This window comes from Myotis nattereri (assembly GCF_964212035.1).
Source record: "Myotis nattereri genome assembly, chromosome: 4".
NCBI classification, from domain to species: Eukaryota; Metazoa; Chordata; class Mammalia; order Chiroptera; family Vespertilionidae; genus Myotis; species Myotis nattereri.
This window is the reverse complement of record NC_138079.1, coordinates 110245354-110273298: the sequence shown is the minus strand read 5'-3', so window position 1 is coordinate 110273298 and position 27945 is coordinate 110245354. Positions and strand designations below refer to the sequence as shown.

At 46.7% G+C, this 27945-nt stretch overlaps 1 protein-coding gene and 1 pseudogene across 7 annotated transcripts in view; both read left to right on the top strand.

Annotated features, from left to right (window-relative positions):
- LOC308518596 (transmembrane protein 180-like) overlaps positions 1-17724 on the top strand; it is a 55025-nt pseudogene extending 37301 nt beyond the window's left edge. Inside the window, exons 6-7 of the transcript in view lie at positions 12059-12114; positions 17573-17724. The product of the transcript in view is annotated as a transmembrane protein 180-like (transcript). The remainder of the gene's footprint in view (positions 1-12058; positions 12115-17572) is intronic.
- The window catches only part of METTL9 (methyltransferase 9, His-X-His N1(pi)-histidine), a 44700-nt gene continuing 33392 nt past the window's right edge, over positions 16638-27945 (top strand). For all 6 annotated transcript variants that reach the window (XR_013995900.1, XR_013995901.1, XM_081089374.1 and 3 more), the window contains exon 1: positions 16638-18250. Coding sequence is in view for 4 of the 6 variants with exons in the window: in XM_081089374.1 (XP_080945500.1) it covers positions 18089-18250 (162 nt within the window). In the remaining 2 variants the exon portion in view is untranslated. The remainder of the gene's footprint in view (positions 18251-27945) is intronic.

Sequence of the window (27945 nt, the reverse complement as noted above, 5' to 3'; positions counted from 1 at the left end):
GAGCGGCCGCCTCACAGTCCTGCCTTCATTCCTGCTGCTCCCCAGGACGTTTGGGATAGAAAGAAAGATACGCTTTCCCCAGGACTGATTTGCTGAATTGCACTGTCATCTGTGGATACTTTGCAGGAACATAAGTAAAATCCATTACTTAAAAAATATTCTTCTGCCCCAGTTGGAGCCTCGTTCCATTCAACAGAAGGTTTTCGCATTTGGGTCCCGGTTGGAGCATGTGTGAGAGGCAACCAACTGGTGTTTCTCTCTACATCCATCTCTCTCTTTCTCTCCCCACCCCCTTCCTCTCTAAAATCGGTGAACATGTCCTCAGGTGAGGATTAAGGGGAAAAATATAAATTTTTCTACACTCAATCTGCTATATAGACAAGTGTGCTCTTAAATTTTATGTCTGCAGTTTTCCCTTTACTTGTCTTTTGTCTGAAACCCTCACAATAGATACTTCCAAAAATATACTTGCAACAAAAGTTTAGAAAGTGACTCTCCTCTTAATGACAGTAAAGAAGCACATCTAAATGAATTGTTTAAGAGAGACTAATTGACCCAAATAACCTCAAGGCTTTGCCGTTTCAGTGATGACATATTCTCGGTGTTGAGTTGTGTGGTTAATCATTGGTCACTGAAGACAGGCGCCTTCCACAGAGAGTCACTGTAGCAGCCACAGAAAGGAGCCACCCCTTCCCAGCAAGCAGCGTGTGCTTGTTCAATGACTTCTGCTTCCTCTCAGCACTCGGTTGGTGGTGTCAGGGTTAAAGGTTAGGGTACCTGGACTAGAAAGGACTAGTCTTGTGCATTATACTTGGTGCTGGTGGGTTTGTGCTCTCCAAGGAGCAATTCTAGATGAGCCCATGGCTTCTGCTGCCATTCTGAAATGCCTATTGGGGATTTCTTTATTAACATTTTGATGCATTTTTGACGTATGGAGGCCATGGGAACAGCCAGAAGAGCTAGAAAGAGTCAGCAGTTGGAATCCTGCCTGTGTTCAGAACCTCAAATTTTGTGCTTTGATGAGACATGACCCCCTGCTACCATCTATTTGGGAAGATAGGATTAAAAACATATACAAAGTACTACAGTCACAAAGACCTGTGTCCATAGCATCACATCGGTTGGGGTTGCTAGGCTAGTCAGTTAGTCTTTAATGAGGTTCTTATCCTAAGTCCATGTGCCGACTATAATGAACATGGGCACTGTGGCATTCTAAATTGTTAAGAACATTTGGTCCAAAAGATGACAATTGAGGCCAATGAACTTACCAACAATGGGTCAGAAATAGGGCCTTGGTGTGAAATTTTGTGAGAGAGTTCTACCCAGGAGTGCATTGGACCACAGTGATATATTTGCTTACTAAAGGCCCAGCATGCAAAATCGCGTGAGACCCAGACTCAGAGACGCAGCATCAAGTCCCTCTTGGTGACCCGTCTTTAGTTGTTATGACATTACAACCACTGGGCTTTTATTATATAGACTAGTGGCCCAGTGCACAAAATTCGTGGGGGGGGGGTTCCCTCAGCCCAGCCTGCACCCTCTCCAATCGGGGACCCCTTGGTTATTAATTGTGCTAGGCACTGAGCCAAGTACTGGGCATTCGATGGTAGGCAAACCTGACGAGTGCAGGAGCTACATGTCTGTCAGGTCGTCATAAGTAAAGTTGTTTCCATATGATGACATAAGATACTGCAAAAGTTCCGTGATAGCAGGTGGAGTCCAGGAAGACTTCTCTGGTGAAGTGGTATTTGAGCTGAGTTCTGAAGGACAGGTAGGCGTTAACTAGAAGGCCTCCACCCATCACTACCTCCTCCTGTAACCGCGGAGCTGGGAATGGCCCTGGTACCCTGGACTCGACTGCATCTGTTAGGTCTGGCCATCCCTCCCGACTGCTGCTCCACAGAGCACCCTGCACACTGCCTTCTTCTCAGCCCAAATAGTGAATGATTATGCCTTACCCGTTCCCTGATCCTCTGCTGCTGCGTTCTGGGCTCTGAGACAAATACAGAGCTTTCGGTCCTGGGCTGCACCATCCAACACTGCAAGACAGAAGACAAGGTAATGACATCTTTAAAATATTGAAATAAAAAACTTGTCAAAATTTTATACACAGTGCAAATATCTTTAAAAATTAAGATTAAATAAAGATTAAGAGTGTAAAGGGCGGGATAAATGATGATGAAAGGAGACTGGACTTGGGGTGGTAAGCACACAATACAATATACGGATGATGTGTTGTAGAATTGTACTCCCGAAACCTATATAATTTTATAAACCAATGTCACCTCAATAAATTCAATTAAGAAAAACTGAACATATAGATACAGAGAACAGATTGGTGGTTGCCAGAGTGGGATGTGGGTAAAATGGGTGAAATGGATGAAGGTGATCAAAAGGTATAAATTTCATTATAAGATAAATAAGTTTTTATTATAGACTAGAGGCCCGGTGCACAGATTCATGCACCAGGGGGTCCCTCGGCCTGGCCTGCAGGGATCAGTGGACCTCTGCGCCATTGCAGTCCAGCCTTATCCGCCAGCTCTTTGGGCTCCAGCCCGCTGTCCACGTTGATCCGCACAGCACAAAGTAGTGCCTGTAGTGGCAGGCGGCCAGGGAGGAGCCCGTGTCTGTGCTGGGCGCTGCTCCCGCTCATCCTGGCCCCGCTGTGCCTGCTGCCTCCGCTCGGTAAGCTCACTGCTGCTATGTGGCAGTCTCCGCGCACCCGTCCTAGGGTGACCGGCATGTCCATGATTGCGCAGCCACTGCTCGCCATTGCAGCTTCACTTCTGGTGTGGGGCGGGAGAAGCGGCCGCAAGCTCGCACCTAGTCAGTCCCAATGTTGGGACCAGGAGCCATGAGCTGGCGCCTGTTAGTCAGCTGAGTGGCGCTCCCACTGTGGGAGTGCACTGACCACTGGGGGGTAGCTCCTGCATTGAGTGTCTGCCCCGTGGTGATCAGTGTGCATCATAGCTACTGGTTGAACTTAGGCTTTTATATATACTAGAGGCCTAGTGCACGAGTTTGTGTATGGGTGGGGTGCCTCGGATTGGGCTGAAACTGCAGTCCAATGCCGCCTGCCACTCCCGCCTGCTGCTCTTGCTCATCCCAGCCCCACTGCGCCTGCCGTGGACTCGCACCCAGTCAGTCCTGATTGGGAGAGGCTCGTGCCCAGCTGCACTCACCAGTGTGAGCCCTGCGTCTGGCGCCAGTCCCAAGGAGGGTTCGGCTGGGGGGGCCGGGACGCGATTGGCCTCTGGTTGAGCGGTAGGATGTCCTGCTGATGTTTGTGCCAGTTGTCGGGAACCACCTGGAGGCCGCTTTTATATTGTTTCTTCCTTGTGGAGTGTCTAGGGAGGGTAAGTGGCCATGGTACCCGACTTTTAGGAGGTGGGTGGCGCTGTCAGGATTGTGCCAGTGGTGCCGGTCTGTTGGTGCCTGGCTCGTTCTCCTGAGGGAGTGAGTGGCTGCTGCCAGGCTGGTGGGCTGCCGGGATGGGCTGGTCAGCTGAGTGACACTCCCACTGTTGGAGTGCACTGACCAGCAGGGGCCAGCTCCTGCTTTGAGCATCTGCCCCCTGGTGGTCAGTGTGTGTCACAGCGACCAGTCAACCTGTCATTCAGTCACTTAGGCTTTTATATATATAGATAGATTTAATGGGGATGTAATGTAGAGCACAGTGACTTAGTTAACAATACTATATCGTGTATAGGAAAAATGCTAAGAGAATAGATATTAAGAGTTCTCAAAACAAGAAAAAAATTGTAAGTATGTAGTGTTGATGGGTGTTAAAAAATTGTAAGTATGTAGTGGTATATCAAGTCATTATGTTGTATATCTAAAGCTAATTAAATGTTACATGTACAATAAATAAAAATGAAAACAATTTCACACTTGGAATAGAGTCAACAGGTTACTCTGGCCAATCAAACTTTATATGTTCTAATCAATCTCCTTAACTCATCAATGTTTACAGAATCCTATCTAATAAAGAGGGAATATGCAAATTGACCATCACGCTGTCACAAAGATGGCAGTGCCCACAGCGGAGGCGGGGTTTCCGTAACACAAGATGGCTGCATGCACAGCAGAGGCTGACTTTCTGTAACGAGCCTTAAAGAGCAATCAGCAGGGACCTGAGGCTGTGTGGCACTGGGCCCGGGCAGGGAACCTGAGGCTGTGCCCTCTGCCTGGTAGGGCTTGACAGGAGACCTCAGGCTGTGCCCCCTGCCCCGGCGCCAGGCTGGGGGACCTCAGGGCACAGCCCACACCAGCAGGGCTTGATAGGGGACCTCAGGCTGCACCCCTGGCCCCAGTGCTTGGCCAGGGGACCTGAGGCCACACTCACTGCCTGGCAGGGCTTGACAGGGTACCTCAAGGTGCACCCCCCGCCCCAGGCCAAGGGACCTCAGGCCGCACCCCCCCTCCCAGTGGGGCTTGATGGGGCCCTGAGGCTGTGCACCCTGCTCCGGAGCCAGGCCGGGGGACCTCAGGCTGCACCCCCACCCTGGTGCCAGAACAGGGGATCTCAGGCCATGCCCCCCACCCGGTGGGGCTTGACAGGGGACCTGAGGCTGCGCCCCACGCCTGGCAGGGCTTGACAAGGGTGGGGCCGGTGGGGTCTGGATCTCACCCAATGGGGGTGGGGCCAGCTGGGTCTGGGTCTCACACGGTTTTGAGGTGCACGTGGGTGGGCTTGGACTTGACTCTGGGTCCCACGGCATGCCCCAGACTCTGACAGGAGGAAGATTTTCGTATACATTTTACTAATTTTCTTTCATCTCTGACACTTCTATTATAGAGAAAGGGCAAATAGCAATATTAAAATAGTCCCTCTAATTCCCTTTTAATGTGCATGAATTTCATGCACCAGGCCACTAGTACTTTATTAAATGTGAAAATTTTTAAAACACTTTTGATCTTTGAAAGACATTGTTAAAAAGTTGAAAAGGTAAGCCACAGAGTGGGAGACAATATTTGCAAAATTCCTATTTGATAAAGGACTTGCATATAGAACAGGGGTGGGCAAACTTTTTGACTTGAGGGCCACAATGGGTTCTTAAACTGGACTGGAGGGCCGGAACAAAAGCATGGATGGAGTGTTTGTGTGAACTAATATAAATTCAAAGTAAACATCATTACATAAAAGGGTACGGTCTTTTTTTTTTTTTTTTAGTTTTATTCATTTCAAACAGGCCAGATCCGGCCTGCGGGCCGTAGTTTGCCCACGGCTGGGCTAGAACATATAAAGAACTCACAACTGTCCTAGCTGGTGTGGCTGGTGTGGATAGAGCGTTGACCTGCAGACCAAAGGGTCCCAGGTTCGATTCCGGTCAAGAGCACATGCCCAGGGTTGCGGGCTTGATCCCTAGGAGGGGGCGTGCAGGAGGCAGCCAATCAATGATTCTCTCTCACTATTGATGTCTCTGTCTCTCTCCCTTTCTTTCCTCTCTGAAGTCAATAAAAATATATTTTTAAAAAAGAACTCAAACCAATTAAAAGATAACAAACAACCCAACAAAAAGGGCAAATATTTGCACAGATATTCCACCAAAGAAGATATACAGATGGAAAATAAGTACAGGCAAAGATATTTTACATTATTGGCCAGTAGGAAAATGCAAATTAAAACCACAAGGAGATATCACTAGGTCACTATTAGAACGGCTAAAATAGAAACTGACAATTCCGTATGCTGGCAAGGTTGGCAAGCACCCAGAACTTATAAAATCCTGGACAGAATGAAAATGGTACCGCTGCTTGGAAAGCAGTCTGCGCAGCTTGTTAGAAAATGAAGTATACACTTAGCATAGGATCCAGAAACCCCATTGTCGCTATTTGCCCGAGAGAAATGACAACTATGCCCACACAAAACAGGAATATAATTGTTCAGGCAGCTTTATTCATAACCACCACAAAAAAGACTGAAAACAACTCGAATGTCCTTCAACTGGTTCACAGGTAAGCACGGTGATACATCTACACCATGGAACAGGACACACCAATGAGAAAGACTGACTTACTGATACAACAGCACGAACTATGCCAAGTGCATCATGCTATATTAGCAAGCCAGACTCAAAACAATATCCACTGTATGATTCCATTTGTGTGGCATTCTGGAAAAGGTACAACTATTGGGTAATAAACACACTAGTGGTTGCCAGGGCCTGAAGGTGGGGAGAGGGGTTGATTACAAAGGGACATGGGATAGTATTAGGTAATGGAAATATTCTATATTTTGATTGTGTTGGTTACACAGTTGTATGCATTTGCCCAAAGCCATAAATTGTACATTACCGAGGGTAAACTACCTGACTTAAAAAAATTTACAGATCATAGAAATTGTTTCCATTTTTGGAAGGTTGTCCTGAAATAATTACACAAAAACCATTTGACTTGCTATTTAGAAATGCCATTTTCTCCTTTTAGGTTAACTCAACATTTAAAAAATAATGACCTCATTCAAGAAATAATTTCATGACTTGTGAATATTTTTAATGAAAGTGCATACGGCTTCTGCTAAGAGCCTCTGCTCTGTCTTCTCCCCCGGGGCCAGGTTGAAACGCCCTTTTTACAGCCAGCCCCTGGGTCAGTGCAGGTTCGGTCGCAAGCTGCTTGGTAACCAGCACCGCCGGCTCCCATGTTGTGATCGCTACTGAACACTAGGAGGCAGCAGGGCCCCGTGTGGAGAATGTGGGCTCTGAAGTCAGACTGCGTGCTCTCAGATCCTGCCTCAACTCACCTGCTGTGCAATGAAAGCTTTCTGTGCCTGGAGTGCTCTGTAAAGATGATAGCTGATAGCTGATAGATGATAGATAGATAGATAGATAGATAGATAGATAGATAGATGATAGATAGATGATGATAGATAGATGATAGATAGATGATGATAGATAGATAGATGATAGATAGATAGATGATAGATAGGTAGATAGATAGATGATAGATAGATGATGATAGATAGATAGATGATAGATAGGTAGATAGATAGATAGATAGATAGATAGATAGATAGATAGATGATAGAGAGAGTGGTAACAATAGTATCAGCGTCAGTAGATTGTAATAAGGATTAAAAGATGACATATCTCAAGAGGGTCTAATATGGCCATTTGTTGTTGGTGGCGTGTGTGTGGTACCTTGCAGTGGTATCGAAAGAGGCTCTTTTTCACTCTAGCTGGTTTGGCTCAGTAGATAGAGCGTCAGCCTGGGGAATGAAGGGTCCCGAGTTTGATTCTGGCCAAGGGCACATGCCCCAGTTGCAGGCTCGATCCCCAGTAGGGTGTGTGCAGGAGGCAGCCTATCAATGATTCTCTCTCGTCACTGCTGTTTCTATCTCTCTCTCTCCCTCTCCCTACCTCTCTGAAATCAATAAAAAAAATCTATCTATCATCTATCTATCTATCTATCTATCTATCTATCTATCTGTCTGTCTATCAAGAAAGAGGCTCTTTTTCATAGAGAACAAGGCTGTGGCCCAGATCTAATACTTCCTGGGATAAAATATGTCTATTTTTATTTCTAGAGAACTTTTCCTCTTGGGTGCTCCCCAAGGGAACAGGCCAGCCTCGCACTGAAACAGCAGGTGGCAGCAAGGGGGTGGGGGCGTGAATATGGGGAGTAAGAAACGGGAGGGTTTGGGTTTCAGGTCATAAGAAGCTGACAGTTTGTCCAGCACCCAACTCTCCAAGCAAAAGAAGTCTCCACTTCCTAGTGGAAACTTTGTTGCAGGTCTGTACTGCTTGTAGTGAATTATTTCCTGGTGTTATGGAACTCCCAATTTGTGAGGTCTGTTTTTTAAAAGTGTAGGGAAAACACAGGGAATTATATCACTTCTCTTGTGGACTATATAAGTGTAGGTCTATTTTTGTTAGCATATGGGAACATCCACAGACTTCATATTTCATAAAGAAGGTAAGCGGGCGAAGGAATGGAGCTTATGGCTGATTGAAGGAGCTTGAAAAGTCTCTGATCTGGGTCTGTGACTTTGTAAAGGTCTTTATTAATGACCTTTTTTTTTAAAAAAATATATAAATTTTTTATTGACTTCAGAGAGGAAGGGAGAGGGAGAATGAGATAGAAACATCAATGATGAGAGAGAATCATTGATTGGCTGCCTCCTGCACACCCCATACTGGGGATCGAGCCCACAACCTGGCCATGTGCCCTGGCCGGGGAATTGAACCGCGACCTTCTGGTTTATAGGTTGACGTTCAACCACTGAGCCGTGCCAGCCGGGCTGTTAATGACCATTTTTTACAGACAAAATTGTTGAGGTTATGTGATTTTCCAGGGTCACATGAAAATATCAGGAATGCCACTAGAATTTGGGTTTCCTGCCTCCTAGTGCAAATGCTCACCCTGTTTTTGACGACAAAGATGAGGGCTGGACAAATCGACATGGGGTTTGAGGGCTGAGAGAGTGTGGTGGGCCAAACAAATTGGCCTTGGGAAGCACCGTGGGCACCTGGGAAAGCCCTTGTTCCTGCCCATTGCACTTCGCAGGCCCCTGAGGCCTGATTCTGCTGGGTGAGGATGGCTGGCTGGGACTCTTCAGTGTGATGTGCAGAAATGCATCATTTTAGGAGGGTTTGCTGGGTAGGAACTTGATATGTGGTACACTGGGAATGGAATCATCTCTCCAAGGCATATTTGTGTGGATTAAACTAAAAAACCGATGCAACCCCACCCCACCCCCCCAACATACAAACCTACTTACTAATTTATACTGAGACTAGAGGCCCAGTGCATGGTGTGTGTGTGTGTGTGTGTGTGTGTGTGTGTCCCTCAGCCCAGCCTGCACCCTCTCCAATCTGGGACCCCTTGAGGGATGTCCGACTGGCCGTTTAGGCCAGATCCCCGTAGGGATCCCAGTAGGATCTTGCCTAAACAGCCAGTCGGACATCCCTCTCACAATCCAGGACTGCTGGCACCCAACCGCTCGCCTGCCTGCCTGCCTGATTGCCCCTAACCGCTTCCTCCTGCCAGCCTGATAACCCCCTAACCACTCCCCTGCCAGCCTGATCACCCCCTAACCACTCCCCTGCCAGCCTGATCGATGCCTAACTGCTCCCCTGTTGACCTGATTGCCACTAACTGCCCTCCCCTGCTGGCCTGGTTGCCCCTAACTGTCCTTCCCTGCAGGCCTGGTTGCCCCCAACTGCCCTCCCCTGCGGGCCTGTGTCCCCCCCAACTGTCCTCCCCTGCAGGCCTGATCGCCCCCAACTGCCCTCCCCTGCAGGCCTGGTCCCCCCCAACTGCCCTCCCCTGCAGGCCTGGTCACTCCTAACTGCCCTCCCCTGCTGACCTGATCGTGCACAACTGCCCTCTCCTGCTGGCCATCTTATGGCGACCATCTTGTGTGTTGGAGTGATGGTCAATTTGCATATCACCACTTTATTAGATAGGATACTTATTCCCCCATCAGCACATTCCCGCCCCACAGAGGGATGTGGTGAGCTTGGAATGAGGGATCTGATTGCGTGGGAAGGCAGTAATGGATGATGTCCTGGAGCCTCCATACAATGGCTGCACCCATCCTCATCCACACAGAGGAACTTGCAAAGCAGACCAGGGTTCTGTCTCCAGTGGTGATGGAGATGTGCTAGCAGATCAGCCTCCCCGGCCATCTCATGCGTTTCACAGCTGACCCAGCTTCTCCTGCCCGCCCACCTGGAGCTGTTATTTCTGTGAATGCTATCTTCCTGCAGCCAATTTGCAGCCAAGTTGTGGCTCGGGGATCTGCCTTTTTAAAAAGTGACTTTGCATCTCTTTGCTCCAATCCATTATATTCATGCTTTTTAAAAAAATGTGATTCTCAGACAGCAATGTTATTTCCTTATTTCCAGCATTTTTATGATCAACTCACGTACTGCCTATTATATCATAAAGACCTGACTTAATTTTTTTCTTAAACAGGCATGTCAAAATGTAAGGTGCTCCTGATCCTGTGTCCAACAGATGTGAGTCCCAACAAGTGTGCTGGGTTACCAGGCGCCAGATGAATATGTGCCTGAGTGGGTCCCGCTGCTACAGCACAACAATGCAGAGCCGCTAGTGCATGAGCCAGCAGGTGCTCAGGGCTAACTTAGTTCCCCCCTGAGGACTTAGTCCACTGAGCAACATGGCAAGTGCGTTGTAGATGTGGCGAAAATTACTGTGCATGTCCCCTCGTGAGAGCAAAAACCAGCGCATGTAGGCAACCAAAGCACCTTGTTAAAAGGGTCAGATGCCTGTCTGAAAGCAGCAAGTTTGGCTCCGAGGTCACCTAGAGTTTGGGTTGTGGAGCGGCCTTTCCCTGAAGGGAGACTAGCCTGCTCCACCTTCACAAACCCCAACCGCAGCTGTGTGAGTCCCGGGAAGAGCCACTCACGCTGGCCGGGCCCTCAGGCTCGTTGGCTGAAGGAAAAAGTGGGGGAGGAAAGCTGCTCGCGGACCACGTGTTACGTCTAACACCTTTTTCAAAGGCGCAGAGAAAGCTAATGAACTTCAGAATAAAGTCTCTCTTGTGGTGGGCTTAATGGCTGTTTCACACTGACCTGCCCAGTTTGGAAGAAAGGGGGCTAGGGGGCACCTGGGGGCTCTCTACGGGCCCCCTGGTCCTGGCCACAGGCCGTTCCGGTGATGATTTGTGTCCTCAGTTGAGGGAAGAGCCTGTGCTGAGTTGTGACAGACGCGTCAGTGGGGCTGTGGCCATCAATCACGGCCTTCAGCAGAGCAGGGAGACAGTCTGATTTGCAGGTTGGTGAGTGCGCAGATCTCCTCTTGCATAAAGCTGTTCTTCCTCCTCCTCAGACCGCTTGCAGTTGTGCAAAAGCAAAACAGTGGTCCCCTTGCAGGCAGCAGAGGCATCCTGTGGCCTGTCAACACCTTCTTCAAGCCCACTCATGTTCATGTACATACGCACATATTTTGGCTACTATACACTATTTATATTTCAATTCTTCAAAGCTTGCTCATTGTACCAGGCATTTTTTTCATGTATTTCATAGAAACCATAGTTTGAATGTTTTATAGTCACAAAATAAGAAGGCTTCATAATTTCAACATAAATATATGAAAACACATTGGCATGATTGGCGGGAGGGTAGCGATGAAGCAGCCATTTGTAAGACCAAACCCACATACATCAGGGGACAGCAGTTAAGAGAGCAAAGATAGACAGGGTTTGAAATATACTTAAAGTAAGATGAAAGATCACTTTCATCAGTGATCTAGCTCAGAGTTGCTATCAGTGGGATCTTGCTGAGTTGGAATATATATATTTTATTTTTTAAAAATATTTTATTGATTTTTTATAGAGAAGGGAGAGGAATAGAGAGTTAGAAACATCGATGAGAGAGATCAATCAGCTGCCTCCTGCACGCCTCCTACTGGGGATGTGCCCACAACCAAGGCACATGCCCTTGACCAGAATCGAACCTGGGACCCTTCAGTCCCCAGGTTGACGCTCTATCCACTGAGCCAAACCGGTTCGGCAGAATATATATATTTTAAAAGCCCATATATTCCTTTAAGTGGCTGAAACTATGATATTTATTTTAAAGATCCCGAAAGCAGCTGTGTATAGCATAACAGAAGCATGCAGGGGCCTACTGGGTTTATAGGAACTGGAGGCATGGGGTGGGGGTACAAGGTGAAGTCACAGCGCCCAGTTGCACACCTGTGGTTTAGAAGGGGCATTGCAGTGAGAGGAATTTGGGCAACTGGGAAGCTCACCAGCTTAGCAAGGAGATGTCCAAACAACGCTGCAAACCACCTTTCCTCAGGGCAGCTTTCCCGGAACACCCCTTCACCCGCCCCCCACTTCAGCGGGCCTCCTCTGTCTAAGTTCCCCTAACGACATGCAGTTCCTCCCAGCATTCAGCAGTCCGCACATTCTGTGGTTGCTTGGAAGGTCTGCCTCCCTTCTAGACAGTAAGCTGTGTGAGGCTGACACACTGAGTTTATTTTGCTTTCCATTTCATTTAGTACGATGGCTAGTGTGTTGTGTGTACTAAGTCTTTACTGACTATGCGAAAGTGGTATTTCTTTGACTTTCTGCTGTTATTCCTGACAGAAACGGAAACAGGTATGAGTTTGCCATCGGAGGGAAGCTCAGAAGCTTCTGTGCAGGTGAGCTACTGGCCTGACACGGAGGGACACGAGGGAGGCTGCTGCAAGGGTTCCATATGTCAGAGGCGGGAAGACTTTCCCACTGAACAGACAGGCATTGCTGACAAATACATGGCTTGAGTTTGCTGCTTGATTTTGTGATTTAGGTTTGAAAGTTTCATAGTTTTGTATTTTAGATTCATTTCCTCCACTCCCATCCTCATTCCCTTCGTTCAAGGCTCAGGAAAGCGCCTGGGAATAGATACATTATGAGGAAGGGTTGCCATTAGGGGCTCTAAGGGAATGTTTTATGGAAAAGAAGCTTTGCAGAGACCACAGTCACAGCAGGACTATTGTGATAACCTTGGTTGATGTTTTCACAGTTTATGTATGAAGCTTTCACATCATCTGAGTCTCACAGACATATTGTAAAGTAAGCAGCTCACAGTCATGGCAGATTAACATTTTTTGAGAGCTCATTCTGTGCTGAGGCACTACACTGAGCCCTCTATATTCAGAATATATTATTTAATCCTCACCACATCTCCATGATTATTATTCCCAATTTACGGATGAGGAGACAGACCTAGAGGTCAAGTTTGCCACAAATTGCATAACCAAGAAGCTTGGAGTCAGGAATCAAGCCCAGGCAGTCTGCTCACCAGCTCAGAGGATAAACCACTACGCTAATGAACAGCATTGGGGGATCTCCAACAGATACATTGTTGCTACTATAGGTCTTCCAACTGCTGGTTCAATTCTGTTACTTTATGCTGCCATTTTTAAAAAACTAGTTTACACTTTCACTTTAGCTTAGAATTTATCAATTAGAGGCTATGGTGATGTAATTGTATATGATTAAAATTACATCAATCAAGTCTAGATAAGAATCCTCTACATTTACTAATTTAAAAAATTGCCGAACACATTTACTGATTTTATTTTTTACAGGTAGTCATCGTTTAATAACCATTGGACACATCTATTGAATATATTGAGGAAAACTTGTTCCTTTCTCTGATACTCTACAACATTGTTAAGAAGCATAAAAAATCTAAGTCGATGAAAACATGTGATTATTTTCTTTTTTTTTTAAGTCTTCATAATATTATCATGGTTTTTATTTATTTTATTTATTTTTATTTCTTAAAGTATTACAAAGAGTATTACACATGTCTCCTCCCCCCGCCCCCCTTGACATTCCCCCGGCTTGCCCCACCCCCCAGTGTCTTGTGTCCATTGGTTATTCTCATATGCATGCACACAAGTCCTTTGGTTGATCTCCTACCTTCCCCAACCCTCCCCAGGCTTCCCACTGTAGTTTGACAGTCTGCTCAATGCTGCTCTGCCTTTGTATCCATTTTTGTTCATCAGTCTATAATGGTCCTTATTATCCATAAATGAGTGAGTTCATGTGGTATTTTTCTCAGCTTCCCAGGGGCCATCTCAGTCTCAAAGGGGCCATCTCAGCCTCACAGGGGCCGTCCCAGCCTCACTGGGGCCATCTCAGCCTCACTGGGGCCGTCCCAGCCTCACTGGGGTCATCTCAGCCTCACATAGGCCGTTTCAACCTCACCGGGGCCATTTCAGCCTTTGAGTTCTTTTTAGATTGTTAATTCTTCAGGGAGATGCCAACGACCAACAGTGACTGGCACGATTTTTGCCTTCTAGAGATCCAGGTCTCTCTCCCTATGGGCTCTCTTTACACTTGACTTTGTGTTTGAAAAGAAAACATGAAAATGCCATAATTTGTAGCTGGTAGGAACAATTACAACAAAAAGCCCCTCACCTAGAACTCTAGATGGGAAAGTGATCCAGTCAAGATTTGGGGCCTGTGCAGTGCTGTGACCCAAGCTAGGCAGAGTTCAGCACAGAGGTGGCACTTAGTCTCTGGAATATCACTGCCTGCATTTCGAAGCCATATTAGAAAGGATATTGGCTCATATTTGTTTTTGTGTTATCTGTGCCTCTTCCCCTCTCCATGCTGGAGAATTAGGCTTTAATATGCAGTAGTGACAGTCTAGTTCTGGCAGATGAAGGAAGGGGGCAGTTCCGGAGGGCAATCTCAACTTCTGCTTAGCATATTTACTCTTGCTCTTCCCCCTTCCTCTTCATTTGTAATGCAGGAGGCTCTCTGAGGAGAGTGAGCGAGACTTCTCAGATGGAGCAAAGGACCACGGGCTGGGATGCCAAGCGCTATGCAAAGGTCTGCCATTGAATTTGCTCATTTGATCACTGTGCTTTGGTTTCTCCCTGTGCTTGCTAAGTGTGCATAACATGTGCTTGAGTGTTTTGTGAGTATTATAGAGCATTATACTGGGCGAGCGAGTAATTTTCCAGACCCGTTGCTCAGGTATGAAGTGAAAATCTGCTTCTTTTGAGATGCTGGCAGTCAGCTGACCTCCAATCCTTCAGCCCACAGCAGCCACCTAGTTGTTCTTGTTCATGGGACACATTTTGCAGTCTCTGAGCTGCCGTTCATCAGGCTTATAGATGAGGGACAAGCCTATTTGCCTCCTTTGTTTTCAGAAATGAAATACGTAATTTTATATACTCTTGCTACTTTCGCCCACCTCCCCAATCCACCTCCTTTAAAGGTTTTTATTTTGCTTGGGGCACAAAGTTGCTGTATCTGACATTAATCCCAGGAGACAGGAGGGAGAGGTGACGTGGTAAATAAACTGAGTTATTTGGACTTACTACTATAGTTCCTTTTGAAAATTTTTATTGATTTCAAAGAGAGAGAAAGGGAGAGGGAGAGATTGAAACATCAGTGATGAGAGAGAATCATAGATCAGCTGCCTCCTGCATTCCCCCTACTGGGGATCAAGCCTGCAGCCTGGGCATGTGCCCTTGACCAGAATCGAACCTGGGACCCTTCAGTCTGCAGGCCAATGCTCTATCCACTGAGCCAAACTGGCTAGGGCCACTATAGTTCCCTTTTGATGATTTGGGCCAGGACCACTAGAGGTCTGAACTAGATTTAGTAAGATGCAGGTCCCGGGGTTTGGGCAGGAAGCACTCAGGGAGTACACTGGAAAGAGAGAACACGAGGTACCTTGCCGGTCCTGCCCCACTCTTCTTTGTTGTTGTTGATATAGTCTATGTCACGTTTGGCAACAAGATGCCTGTTGGCGAAAGGTGCCAACCTGAGATTCTTAGAAGCTAATAAAAATGTTTGTGGGTAAAGAACAACTTTGTTTCATAAATAACAGCCTTTGAAGTGCAACACTGGAGTTAACAGGCTGATTTCTTTTGAACGAAGATAAAATGTATGTACATTATTTCCAGTGTGGTTAAATTAACTGCATTTTCTAAACAAATCTAGGAAGTTAGGGAACCCATGAACTGCGTTACCTCTTAGTTGCAGCATGGTTGAATTTAGTTGCAGCAGGAACTTCAGATACAGGAACACAGTGCAACCCTTCAGTTTTGAAACATTGCTAGGCCTCCCGGAGCTATAAATGACCAAAGAAACATCCGGGTAGTGTGCTCCCAGAGCTCAGTGCCCAGTGAGAGTTGTGCCATCTTCCGGCTGTTGGTTGCAGCCCGGGACTCTCACTTGGGGTCTTTGTTCTTTTCTTATTTTTTTTTCTATTACTGCATTTCTTCTTTTATTGAGACACAATTCACATTCTATTCCCGTACATGTTAAAGTGTCCCTTGCAGTGATTTTTTAAACTTGTTAAACATGTTTGACTTTTTAAAATTAAAATGACATTTTTTCAATTAGTTAACATTCAATATTAGTAGTTTTAGATATACAGCATAGACATTTATCTAACTTACTAGAGGCCCGGTGCACAAAAGTTTGTGCACTTGGTGGGGGGGGGGGGTGTGTGTCCCTCAGCCCAGCCTATGCCCTTTTGCAGTCTGGGACCCCTCAGAGGATGTCCACCTGCTGGCTTAGGCCCACTCCCTGGGGGATTGGGCCCAAGCTGTCAGTCAGACATCCCTCTGGCAGCCCGGCAGCCCTCAGGGGATGTCCACTTGCCAGCAGGGAGCAGGCCTAAGCTGCAGTTGAACATCCTTAGTGCTGCTGAGGAGGTGGGAGAGGCTTCCACCATCACCACTTGTGGCTGAGCAGAGCTCCCCCTGTGGGAGCTCATTGACCACCAGGGGGCAGCTCCTGCATTGAGCGTCTGCCCCCTGGTGGTCAGTGTGTGTCATAGTGACACACTGACACACTAGTCATTCCCAGTCATTCTGCTGTTAGGGTCAGTTTGCATATTACCCTTTTATTATATAGGATAAAGTGATCGATCCCCTGATAACTCAATATTGTAATAACATTATGACAATATTGCTGACTATATCCTCTATGCTGTACTTTATATCCCTATTTTATAACTGCTAATTTGACTTAGTCCTTTCACTGTTTTCCCCCAGCTCCCCATCCCTTTCATCTGGCTGCCAACAATTTGTTCTCTGTATCTATGAGTTTGTTTCCGTTTTGTTTGTTCATTTATTTTGTCTTTTTAATATTTCTTTTTGCCCTGTATTTAAGCCCTCCAATGGCTTTCTTTTTTTCTTTATTTCATTTGACTTTTTACAATATACATAATAAATCTATTACCAGAGTGTATATACAAAATAGCCATTTCCATGCAAAAAACATTAATATTTCAAGAAAATGATTTGAAATACAATGTTACATGCAATAAACGTTAATATTTCAAGAAAAACGATTTAAAATATGTTATATGCAATAAGCATTAATATTTCAAGAAAAGATTTTAAATATAATTACTACTAAAACTGTACTAACATAATATCACAAGTTGTAGGAAATATTAAAAATCTGCAAATAACAGGATTACTTCTATTATATTCTAAAATATTTTTTTTCCTCTGGATCTGTTTTTGTTCACCAATTTATGTTGTTCATTATATCCCACATATGAGTGAGATCATGTGATATTTCTCTTTCTCTGACTGGCTTATTTCACTTAGCATAATGCTCTCCAGGGCCATCCATGCTGTTGCAAATGTAAGAGTTCCTTCTTTTTTACAGCAGCATAGTATTCCATCGTGTAGATGTACCACAGTTTTTAATCCACTCATCTGCTGATGGGCACTTAGGCTGTTTCCAAATCTTAGCTGTTGTAATATTGTAAATTGTGCTGCTACCGGAGGGTCTTCATTCTTGGACAGGGTCATCAATACGCCCAAACCCGGCTTGCAGGTGCCCCAGCTGCAGCAGCTCAACAGAGCCAGAGCTTTCATGGATGCCTCTTGGCAACCAGTGGCAACCAGCCTGGCTCAGGGACCGGGCGAGGTGGTATCGTTTCTCCTCAAATTCCTGTCTGATTTGCAGTCCCAGCAAAGGGTGGACGCCTTTGGGTGCGGGCCTAGCTCCCAGTCGTAGGTTCTGAATGTGAATAGGAAGCCACGCAGCTGAGCCAGGAACAGCGAAGACCTGGCAGTGCCGGTCGCCAAGGCCTTGGTCTGAGTGTCGGGGAGGTGCGACGCCCCTCAGGCCTGGCCAATGTGCACACCCAGGTGAAATTCCGGCCCAGAGACAACCACTACGGCGAGGGAAGGCCAGGAATCCTGCGGCCACCACCCCGGAAGGGCCTGGTGGCTTTAGCCACCGCCTTCGGAAGGGAGCGCACCTGCCGAAGAAACTAAACCCACCTCCGCCATGACGGGGAGCACCAGCCGAGCTGGGCGAGGGCGCGCTCCGGAAGAAGGCGCGCTCGCGGTCCCGCCTCCCGGCCGCCTGGACCGCTGATTGGGCGGAAGGAGCGCGCCCGCTCGTCCGTGCTCCGGCTGGAAACGCGTGCCGGCGGCAGCGGCGTTCCGAGGCGGAAGGCAGGGGCGGCGGGAGGTTGCGCGCGGCCCGCCCCGCCCACCCGCCTCGGCCCTGCAGGGGCTGGATGGGCAAGTTGGGCTCGATGGCTCGAGCCCGGGCGGCGGCGGTGGCCGGAGGCGGCGGCGAGTCCTGCTCCTTGCCGCGGCGCCGGCGGTGAGAGGAGCGAGCGCGCGGCCCCCGATGAGACTGCTGGCGGGCTGGCTGTGCCTGAGCCTGAGCCTGGCGGCCGTGTGGCTGGCGCGGAGGATGTGGACGCTGCGGAGCCCGCTCACCCGCTCGCTCTACGTGAACATGACGAGCGGCCCGGGCGGGCCGGCGGGCGGCAGGAAGGAGAACCACCAGGTACGGGCCGGCCGGCTGGGCGGGGGCGTGGCGGCCCGGCCTTCGCGCGCTCCGCGGCCATTGTACCGGGCGGCGGCCTCGGCGCCTCGGAAAGTTTCCCCGCCGGGCCCTCGGCCGGGGCCCACGGCGCCTTTTGTTACCTGCGCGCCTGCGGAGGCCTCCGGTATCCCCGCCGAGGGGCCGAGCGTGGCGCCCCGGACCCGCATTGTTCCCGCGCCCGGGCGGGGGCCGCCGACGCTCGGCCGCCTCGGCGCACGGCGAGGGGCACCGCCTGGCCGGGCCCGAGGGAGGAGCAGCGGCCACGCCCGGGACACTCCGTACCCCGCAGGCGCCCCTGTCTGTCGGGTGAACCTCCGATCGTACAAAGGGCCGTGGAGGGATGTCACCGTGTGTCGCCAGCCCCTCAGCTCCCCGGGGTGGGCTGACCTGGTGACATTTGCCCGAAGCGCTCAAACGTGTGTTTGACGGCCCTCGCGCCCGCCCCCCAGCCGTCCTCCCACCCAAGCGACGTCTGCTCCGAACGCCGATGTCTGGGCGGGAAGGCGTGAGGCCGCGGGTCCGGCTGTCGCGCGGGGCTTTCCCCCAGACCTGGGTGGGTGGATCTGAGAGTTGTGCCCGCAGCGGGCCGGGCCGGGCCGGGCCGGCGGCGTCCTCTTCATTAGCTTCGTTGGTGCCACTTGCAGAAGTCGGTGCAGGTCAGCTCAGAGTCAGGGGTGCGCTCCTGTTTGACCGCGATGTCATTTGCAGTTTGCATTCATTGGAAACAGGCTTTTGAACTCAGCCAGGGTGTGGGCTTGTCTAGCTTGCTTTCCACTCCGGAAAGCAGAAACGATTTACTCCCCATTTTGTGTCACATCATTTTCACAGATTTCTCATTTTCCTCTGTTGTGTTTCTTATTATGCCAAGGGGTGCAGCGAGTTTACACTCAGGTCGATTTCATGCATTTTAATGAAAGTAAAGAATTATCTAAGGAGGTAAAATAATTCATTTAGAAAAATAGCATTTAGTTCTTAATTAACAAATAGTTATAATGGCCCTTTTTCTACTTTTAAAGGAAATAATATATTCCCATATTTTTTGGGGAGGGTAATCCCACAGCTATTGCAATTTGTTAGGTAATCACTCCTATGGTATTGTTAGGAGTGAACATAAAGCTAGTAGGTGATAAGTTGTAAAACCACATTCTTTGCTGTGAATTAATGACTCACGTAGCTAGTCATTTTTAGATAACTCTGGCGTCCTGTAGTGATAATGTAAACTTACCAAAATGTCCCATCTCCATCTGGAACACAGATCATGGTGTAAAATGATGAATGAGAAATGTCGTTTTCAGCAGCTGGTTGAATACTGTCTGGCTAGGGCAAAAAGGCAGCGTATTTCTGATGAAATGCCCGTATGGGGGAGCGAGTCTCTCAGCTGCAGGTGTTTGTTCTAACACTTGTCCTGCTGCCTCTACAGCGTGCTTGATACCTTCAGTGCTCATAAAACTGGATGGATTTTAAAAAATGAAAACCTTTCAGTTCTTTGATTTTTTTATTGTTTTTTTTTTAATTGTTTTATTGCTTAAAGTATTACAAAGAGTATTACATATGTCTCCTTTTTTTTCCCACCCTTAACAATCCCTCGGCCTCCCCTACCCCCCAGTGTCTTATGTCCATTGGTTATACTTCTATGCATGCATACAAGTCCTTTGGTTGATCTCCGCCGCCCCCCCAGCCCCCGCCGCCCCTCAACCATCCCCGGCTTTCCCGCTGCAGTTTGACAGTCTGTTCGAGGCAGCTCTGCCTCTGTATCTATTTTTGTTCATCAGTTTATAATGGTCTTTATTATCCATGAGTGAGTTAGATCATGTGGTGTGTTTCCTTCATTGACTGGCTTATTTCACTTAGCATAATGCTCTCCAGTTCCATCCATGACGTTGCAAATGGTAAGAGTTCCTTCCTTTTTAGAGCAGCGTAGTATTCCATCGTGTAGATGTACCACAGTTTTCTAATCCATTCATCTACTGATGGGCACTTAGGCTGTTTCCAGATCTTAGCTATGGTGAATTGTGCTGCTATGAACATATGGGTGCATATATCCTTTCTGATTGGTGTTTCTGGTTTCTTGGGATATATTCCTAGAAGTGAGATCACAGGGTCAAATGGGAGTTCCATTTTTAGTTTTTTGAGGAAACCCATACTGTCTTCCACAGTGGCTGCACCAGTCTGCGTTCCCACCAGCAGTGCACGAGTGTTCTTTTTTCTCCGCATCCTCTCCAGCACTTGTCGTTTGTGGATTTTTTTTTTTTCAATTAAATCTTTATTGTTCAGATTATTACATTAGTTACTCTTTTTTCCCACCATAACTCCCCTCCACCCAGTTCCCACCCCACCCTCCGCCCTCACTCCCCACCCACTGTCCTCATCCATAGGTGCACGATTATTGTCCAGTCTCTTCCCTCACCCCCACACCCCTTCCTCCCCCCCCCCCCAAGAATAGTCAGTCCATTCCCTTTCTATGTCCCTGATTTTATTACATGGATTTGTTGATAATAGCCATTCTGACAGGTGTGAGATGGTATCTCATTGTTGTTTTGAATTCTTTGATTTTTATGGAATCTGGGTAGAATTATAGCCGTAGATACAGCCTCAGAACATAGCCTTTTTAGTGGTGTACCTTTAAAAAATTTTTAAAAAATTTTAGTTGACAGTATTACAGATGTTCCCCATTTTCCCCCCTTTGCCCTCCTTCACCCGGCCCTGGCCCCACCCCAGTCCTCCACTGCATTATTATCTGTGTCCAAGGGCTGTGCATATACGTTTTTTGGTTAATTTCTTTCTGCCCCCCACCTCCACCCTCCTTTCCTCTGAGATCTGTCAGTCGATCCCATGAGTCCATATCTCTGACCTATTTTGTTTGTGAGTTTATTTTGTTCATTGGATTCCACATGTAGGTGAGATCATGTGATATTTGTCTTTCTCTGACTGACTCATTTCACTCAGCATACTACTCCCCAGGTCCTTCCATGCTGTTTACTGTGTCAGGTTCTAAGGAAAACGAATATTGGTTTCAGATACTTCATTTATGTCGTTATGCTTCTCAGATGCTCACGTGTGCATGTGTGTTAGTGTGCATGTGTGTGTGTTTGTTGTAACCAGTTCCACTAACAGTTTGGCAGCTAATTTCTCCAAGGTGAAGACTTGATCTGGTGCCTTCTGTATATTTAGGGGGAGATTAGCTCTTTTCCTTAGAATAATCAATCTTGACATTATTTTGAAATTATACAGCTACATTATGAAAATGTCCATGAATAAGGTTAAAATGAGCAAAAGAAACGTGGGTATAGAAACCACAGTGAGGTAAAGTGCAATAGGCAAAATTGGGTTTATAGTTGTGAGGACATGAAAGTTTATTTTTGTATTATTATTTATTGTATTATTTTCCACATAAACAACTGTAAACTTACCCCCTCCCCCCCAAATCCCCCATATTCCAGGATCTAGGATTTACTTTATCAACTGTGTTGCTTGTGAAGTAACTTTACTAGTGTTTTTTACCCCCTTGAAATTAATAGTTTTACACCAGGTCTTCTGATGTTCATTTGTGTGTGTGGGTTCCATAGCCACTCACATCTGATTATTTTGGAGTTGCACGCAAGTAGGGTTATGGATTTAATTGGACCATACTTAGACCATTTTCCTTATGGTTAAGAAATTATGATGGAGGATTCTATGGTTAAAAGAATCCTCTACCACTTGGACACTTGGGCAATGTTTAGTCATTAGCAGTTGCTATTTAGTTATTAGAGAGATGAGCCAAAGCAGCTCTGAAACGACAGTAGCAGCACCATTTTAGTAACTTGGTTTGGTGTGCTTGCTTCAAAACCAAGATTATGTTTCGCTTTGGGCAAGCAAGAAGCAAGGACTGACTTACCTCAGAGCAAGGCTATGGCTTGTGGGCCAAACTAGGCTCACTTACTTTTTTGTACAGCCTGTGAAGCAAATTATATTTTTAAGTGGTTGCAAAAAAGACAATATTTTGTAACATGAAAATTTCTTATATGAAATTCACATTTTAGTGTCCGCAAGTAAGGTTTGTGGGAACAGAGCCACCACATTTATTTACCTCTTGTCTGTGAGTGCTTGCAGTCTGCAACAGCAGAGTACTAGTTGCTGCTTTGTGACCTGCAAGTTTAAAATATTTACTGTTTTTGGTCATTAAAGAAAAGAGAGTTTTCCCAGAGAAAAATTTCAGCTTCCTTAATCAGAACAATCTTAATTACTGGTTGCAAGGCAGATAGATTGACTTCTTGGGGAAAAACTAGTTATATCACTTTTCTGTATTGGCAGACTTGGGGCTTTAAAAGCAAATGACAACAGAAACTTGGGATCCGATCTTTTCTATGTATTGCATCTGGTACTTGAAGTTAATGAAAATGTTATAGACCTGTTGACACTTGAAAGGACCCTTATGCCCCACCAACTAGGTTCTTGGAAATAACAGTCATTCAATAGCATATATATATAATTTCAGAGAGGAAGGGAGAGGGTGAGAGATAGAAACATTGATGATGAGAAAGAATTATTGACCGGCTGCCTTTTGCATGCCCCCCACCGGGGATCAAGCCCGCAACCCCAGCATGTGCCCTTGACCAGAATCGAACCTGGGATCCTTAGTCTGCAGGCTGACGGTCTATCCATGGAGCCAAACCAGCTAGGGCTCAATGGCTTCTTAATTGATGGAGTGAAAAGAGAATTATTATAGAACTCCCAGAGCCAAAGCCAAGAGAATTTCTCCAGATGACATGCTGTATGGTTTTTTACAAGCACAGACAACATTCAGTATCTGCAATTATTAAGGTGTAACCTAAAATTGCAAGTATGTGTATGTTTGACTTACTTTATGTTTTCACCTTTATATAAGCTCAGAACTTTGCTATGCAAGTGATGATGGATTCAAGATAGAATTGGTATGATTTGGGGTTTTTTCCTAAATGGAAAAATACTTGGACATGACAGCCAGAGGTCAGAGGTTATGCTAAAGGACAGAGTCGGAAACCTAGCTCTCCGTTTACCGGTGGAGGTGGACTGAGGTCAGGCACAAGGTAATGCTCAGGGCAGTCACCAGCTAGCCAGAGCGACGCTGGCGGACCCCTGTCCTCTGTGCTGACTTCTAGAGCCCGGAGGCCTTGCAGCTGAACACCAAAGAGATTTTGAAAAGTGGTTATTTCCTTCCCAATAACCTGTGCTGAAACCCTAAACAAGTGTTTGCTTCAGTTTCCTGGAACACTGGGATTTCTCTCCTGCTGCATATACCAAGGGCCATACAGGGCATATAAAATGCCCTAGGAGACCTGCAAAGCCAACTCTGTGTAGACACTGCCCCAAAAACACTAGCTGAAGGTTGTGAGTTAAACAAGGATGGCAACTTCCAGCAAAAGACTGTTTTTTAGACCCAGAAGTTTTGTTCACATCTGAGGATTATAAAATACTAACAGTGACTATCTGAAATGAATAATTGACAATTATTTATGAAAGCAAAGCTGAAGCAGCTTAATCTAATCGGTGTAAATTGTTCCCCTGAATGAATATGTGGGTGCCTTGGGTTGGTTTGTAGCATTAGTAAAAAAATAATGAATGTTTGACTGTTTATGCCTGTGCTGTGTTTATTTTATTATGGTTTTATTGATTTTACAGAGAGAGGAAGAGAGAGAGAGAGAGAGAGAGAGAGAGAGAGAGAGAGAGAGAGAGAGATATCAATGTGAGAAAAAAACACACCTATCAGTTGTCCCCTGTACACAGCCCGCCAGGGGAATGAGCTCGAAACCTGGGCATGTACTTTGAAGGGGAATCGAACCAGTGACCGCTTGGTGCATGGGACAACGCCCAATCAACTGAGCCACACCGGCCAAGGGCTGCCTGTGCTGTGTTTAGATGCACGAAGGTGTCAATGATGAAATGTGTGCACTGGTTTATATTGCAAAAATGTAGAATGTGATTTTTGAGTCCTTAATTGTCAAGGTCAATGTCATTGGACTTGATCTGGCTATCCTTGTAGTAGAAAAGATTTTGTGTTCAAGGACCCCATCAGTGGAGCCTTCCTGATGGTTTTTAGTGGCTTTGAATACCTCAGGTCTTTGGTTACTTACTGCTTTGAGAATGGCTACATGCCCAGACCAATGACTGTGATTTGAGGCATCCCCTTGAACTTCAGTTCTCCTCTGACCGGATTTTTCGGGCCTTGGACAGGAAAGGGAAGGAAATCTAGTTGCTGCCTTCTGTTGTGTACCGGGCACTTTACGTGCATTATCCCCTCTAATCCTCCTGACAACCCTGGGAGGTAGGTGGCACACCCCTACTTTACAGACTTGCTCAAGAGCACAGTTGTGCGATGGTGGAGTTGGGTGCTGCGCCCTGGTCTGTTCCATGATGCCTCGCCTGGGAAACCTGGGAAACAGGCTGCCTTCTCAATAGGAAGTGGCCTGACTTCTGTGGCCCTCTGGGTGGATGGGGAAGTTATGCAGAAATACCAGCTGCAGTGTTTGCAGTTTGTTAAACAGGGTGGGACAACTGCTCTGGGTGCTGGCCTCCATCCGGCGTAATGTCGGGAAAAATTCTTCCCTGTGGTGTCTTTTTTTCTGTCACCGACCAATTCTCCAGTTCTCTGACATCAATGGGATGTCCTGCAGGTGAGCCCTGTTCTGACATTAGTGACTGGAGCTCGCGTCCCCTCACAGATTGCCCTCACCTTGGGTGCTGACCACCGTCACGGTCCACTCAAGTACGAATTCTGGGGTCCCCCAGGTTAGGTAATTTGCTAGAAAGACTCCCATGGAGTTTAAGGAAAAACTTTACTTATGTTTACTGGTTTATTAAAAGGGTACAACTCAGGAACAGCCAAACAGGAGACAGCAGGGCTGGGGAGGGCTGGGGAGGGCAGAGTCCACGCCCGCTCCCTGCACACCACCCTCCCAGCTCACCAGTGTGTTCAGCAGCACAAGTTCCCAAACCCTGTTGTTGGGACATTAGTGGAAGTTTCATAATTAGGTGTGATTTAAGTCATTGGCCTTTGGTGATTGAACTCAGTCTCTAGCCCAGCCGTGGGCAAATTACGGCCCGCGGGCCAGATCCGGCCAGTTTGAAATGAATAAAACTAAAACAAAAAAAGACCGTACCCTTTTATGTAATGATGTTTACTTTGAATTTATATTAGTTCACACAAACACTCCATCCATGCTTTTGTTCCGGCCCTCCGGTCCAGTTTAAGAACCCATTGTGGCCCTCGAGTCAAAAAGTTTGCCCACCCCTGCTCTAGCCCCTGCCCCTTCCTGGAGGTTGGGGGCTGGGCTGAAAGTTCCACACTCCATCTCATTAGCTTTCAGAAGTTGCTCTTAGCACTCAAGAGTTTTAGGGGCTCTGCCTGGAACCAGGGCTAAAGACTAAGTACTTATTTTTTATTATACCACATTACCAAAAATCAGGAAGTTGTTCTTTAAAAAGAATTTTCTAGTTCTAATGTGCTCAAATCCTTTATATTTCGGAATAAAAGACCATTATATTATACAGCTCATGTTTGACCAGTTGAGGAACTCCAAAAAATAATTTCAGAAAAATTTTTAACTATCCCTCAGTCTGATAAGCAAATATAGTTTTATAGGAAAATTGCATTTCTACTCTTTGAAGGAGTGATTCAGCAGGCAGTACTTCATTATTTTGATTTTTACTGTCAATACATCCAGAACTATGTCATGTACCTGATTTGGCTGTTCATTGTTTGGCTAATTTTTAGAGTCTTTGAAGTCTTGCTGCAAGTAGGGAGGACACTGCTAGTTGCTGTCATTTTAGAAGACGTTATGTTTAGTTATCACATCCCACCCACTTTATACTTGGCATCAGCAGATGACCACCTAGCATAACTCTGGGTTGATTAGAGTTTGTTATTTGGTAAAAGATTTACTTATTTAGACTGAAGAAAGTTGGAGTGAGCTTTAAAGGAAGATGCCAAGACGAGGCTTTTTCAGATACTGTGGGTGTCTCCAGATGGGGAGTCCAGCCTGGCACACGGTCCTTCCAGTGTGAAAAGTTAACAGGCATAATCTTTGTTCTGATCTGCGCACCTTTGTCTTTGTGGTCTTTGAGGAGCACACATTCAAAGGACTCACCGGCTTGAAAGTGCACAGGAATCTGCAGACAGGTCACCACGTGCTGCGAGCTCATTATAGCTTTTCATTGAAGCTGGGTTGTCTCAGGTGGAACTCCAGGGGGACTGCCAAAGGCTGCAGGGGCTCCCACCATGATTTCTCTCTAGTCAGCATCTCGCCTTAAGGGCAAGGGGCCACTCATTGAAGCCTGGCCACGATCATAACCCCACTACTTGTCTCTTTTGGTTTCTGACTCCCCCACTGGAGCATAAGTTCCCGAGACCACTGTTAAGCTTAGGTAGTTAGGAAACGCTACTGGAAAGTCAGAACGATGACAGTTTCTGTGGAAACCCATGTAGGGATTGTAAGCAGTGGGGATTCTGCCTCCTCGGGACATGTGGCAATGCCTGGGACATTTTGGCTGTCACAAGGAGGGCTGCTGCTAAACACCCTGCAGTGCCAGGACAGCCTGGTGGCGAGGGTTATCCGGCCCAGATGCCAGGAGTGTTGAGTTGGGAAGCCCTGTCCTGTAATAACTTAGTTGCTGTGTGGATGAGACTACTTCTTCTCTAAGCTCATCCAGTCCAATTTAATTAGGCCGAATAGTCCTGCTTTTCTTCTCTGAAAGTGAGTCTCAAGCAGACAAACTGGGTGGCGGTGAAGGGAAGCTTCTGTGAAAGAAACTCCTTATAAAGCATGCACCTTGACCAGGAACGTGAGCCAGTGGGAGCTGCTCAGGCCCAGCTGCCCCACACAGAAGCCAGGAGGTGGAGAGTGAAATGTGAGGTGCTTGGCTGGGTGCCTGGTACAAGGTAGATGCTCAGCCAGTGTCCTTGCAGAACTGGGTTTAAGCAAGGCCTTGCAAAACCCTTGGAGCTTTAGGAGTCGACAGAAGCCCAGCGACAGCTGCTGGTCTTTAGGTTCCCTCCAGGATTTTGCTAGAAAGTCCACTTTCTATCTGTTGGACTGCCTGTGATTTGAACAGTAATTCATGTGATGGATATTCATGATTCATCTGTATCTCTGCCAGGCACTGAAGTCATTCATTGTCCCGATTTTATGAAACTTTCTGTCTACCTGGGATGGTTGACACTGAGCGTGCGAGTATGTAGTTTTTTAGTTCAGTGGTCATGCTCCTGAGGAGAGGGTGTTAGAATGGGGTTCCCAACCTAGTATAGAAGTTCAAAGGAAACGTGGTTGAAGAAATATTTAGGCATGAGTCAAATAAACCAGGTGAAGTGGGAGGGAGTAGGGGTTGTGAAAAAAGTAGGGATCAGAGCAGATGCCCTGTGAGACAGCAGGGAGAGGAGCCTCCCAGGTGTCAATGGGGTGATAGGGACTGTTCTGAGGGGAGGCTGTGGCAGAATGGACTTACCATGTAGAGCTTCCTAAACCAGATTGAGCTTTTTGATTTATCCCAAGACTTCTGGGAAGTGACATCATCAGATTTGGATCAAAATTTTGCATTTTTAAAGAAGTTTGCTTGATCACTTCAAATTTCAAAATACTTTTAATTTCTGGAAATAAAAATCTAGATGTCTATATGTGTATTTTTTAAAGAATATATTTTAT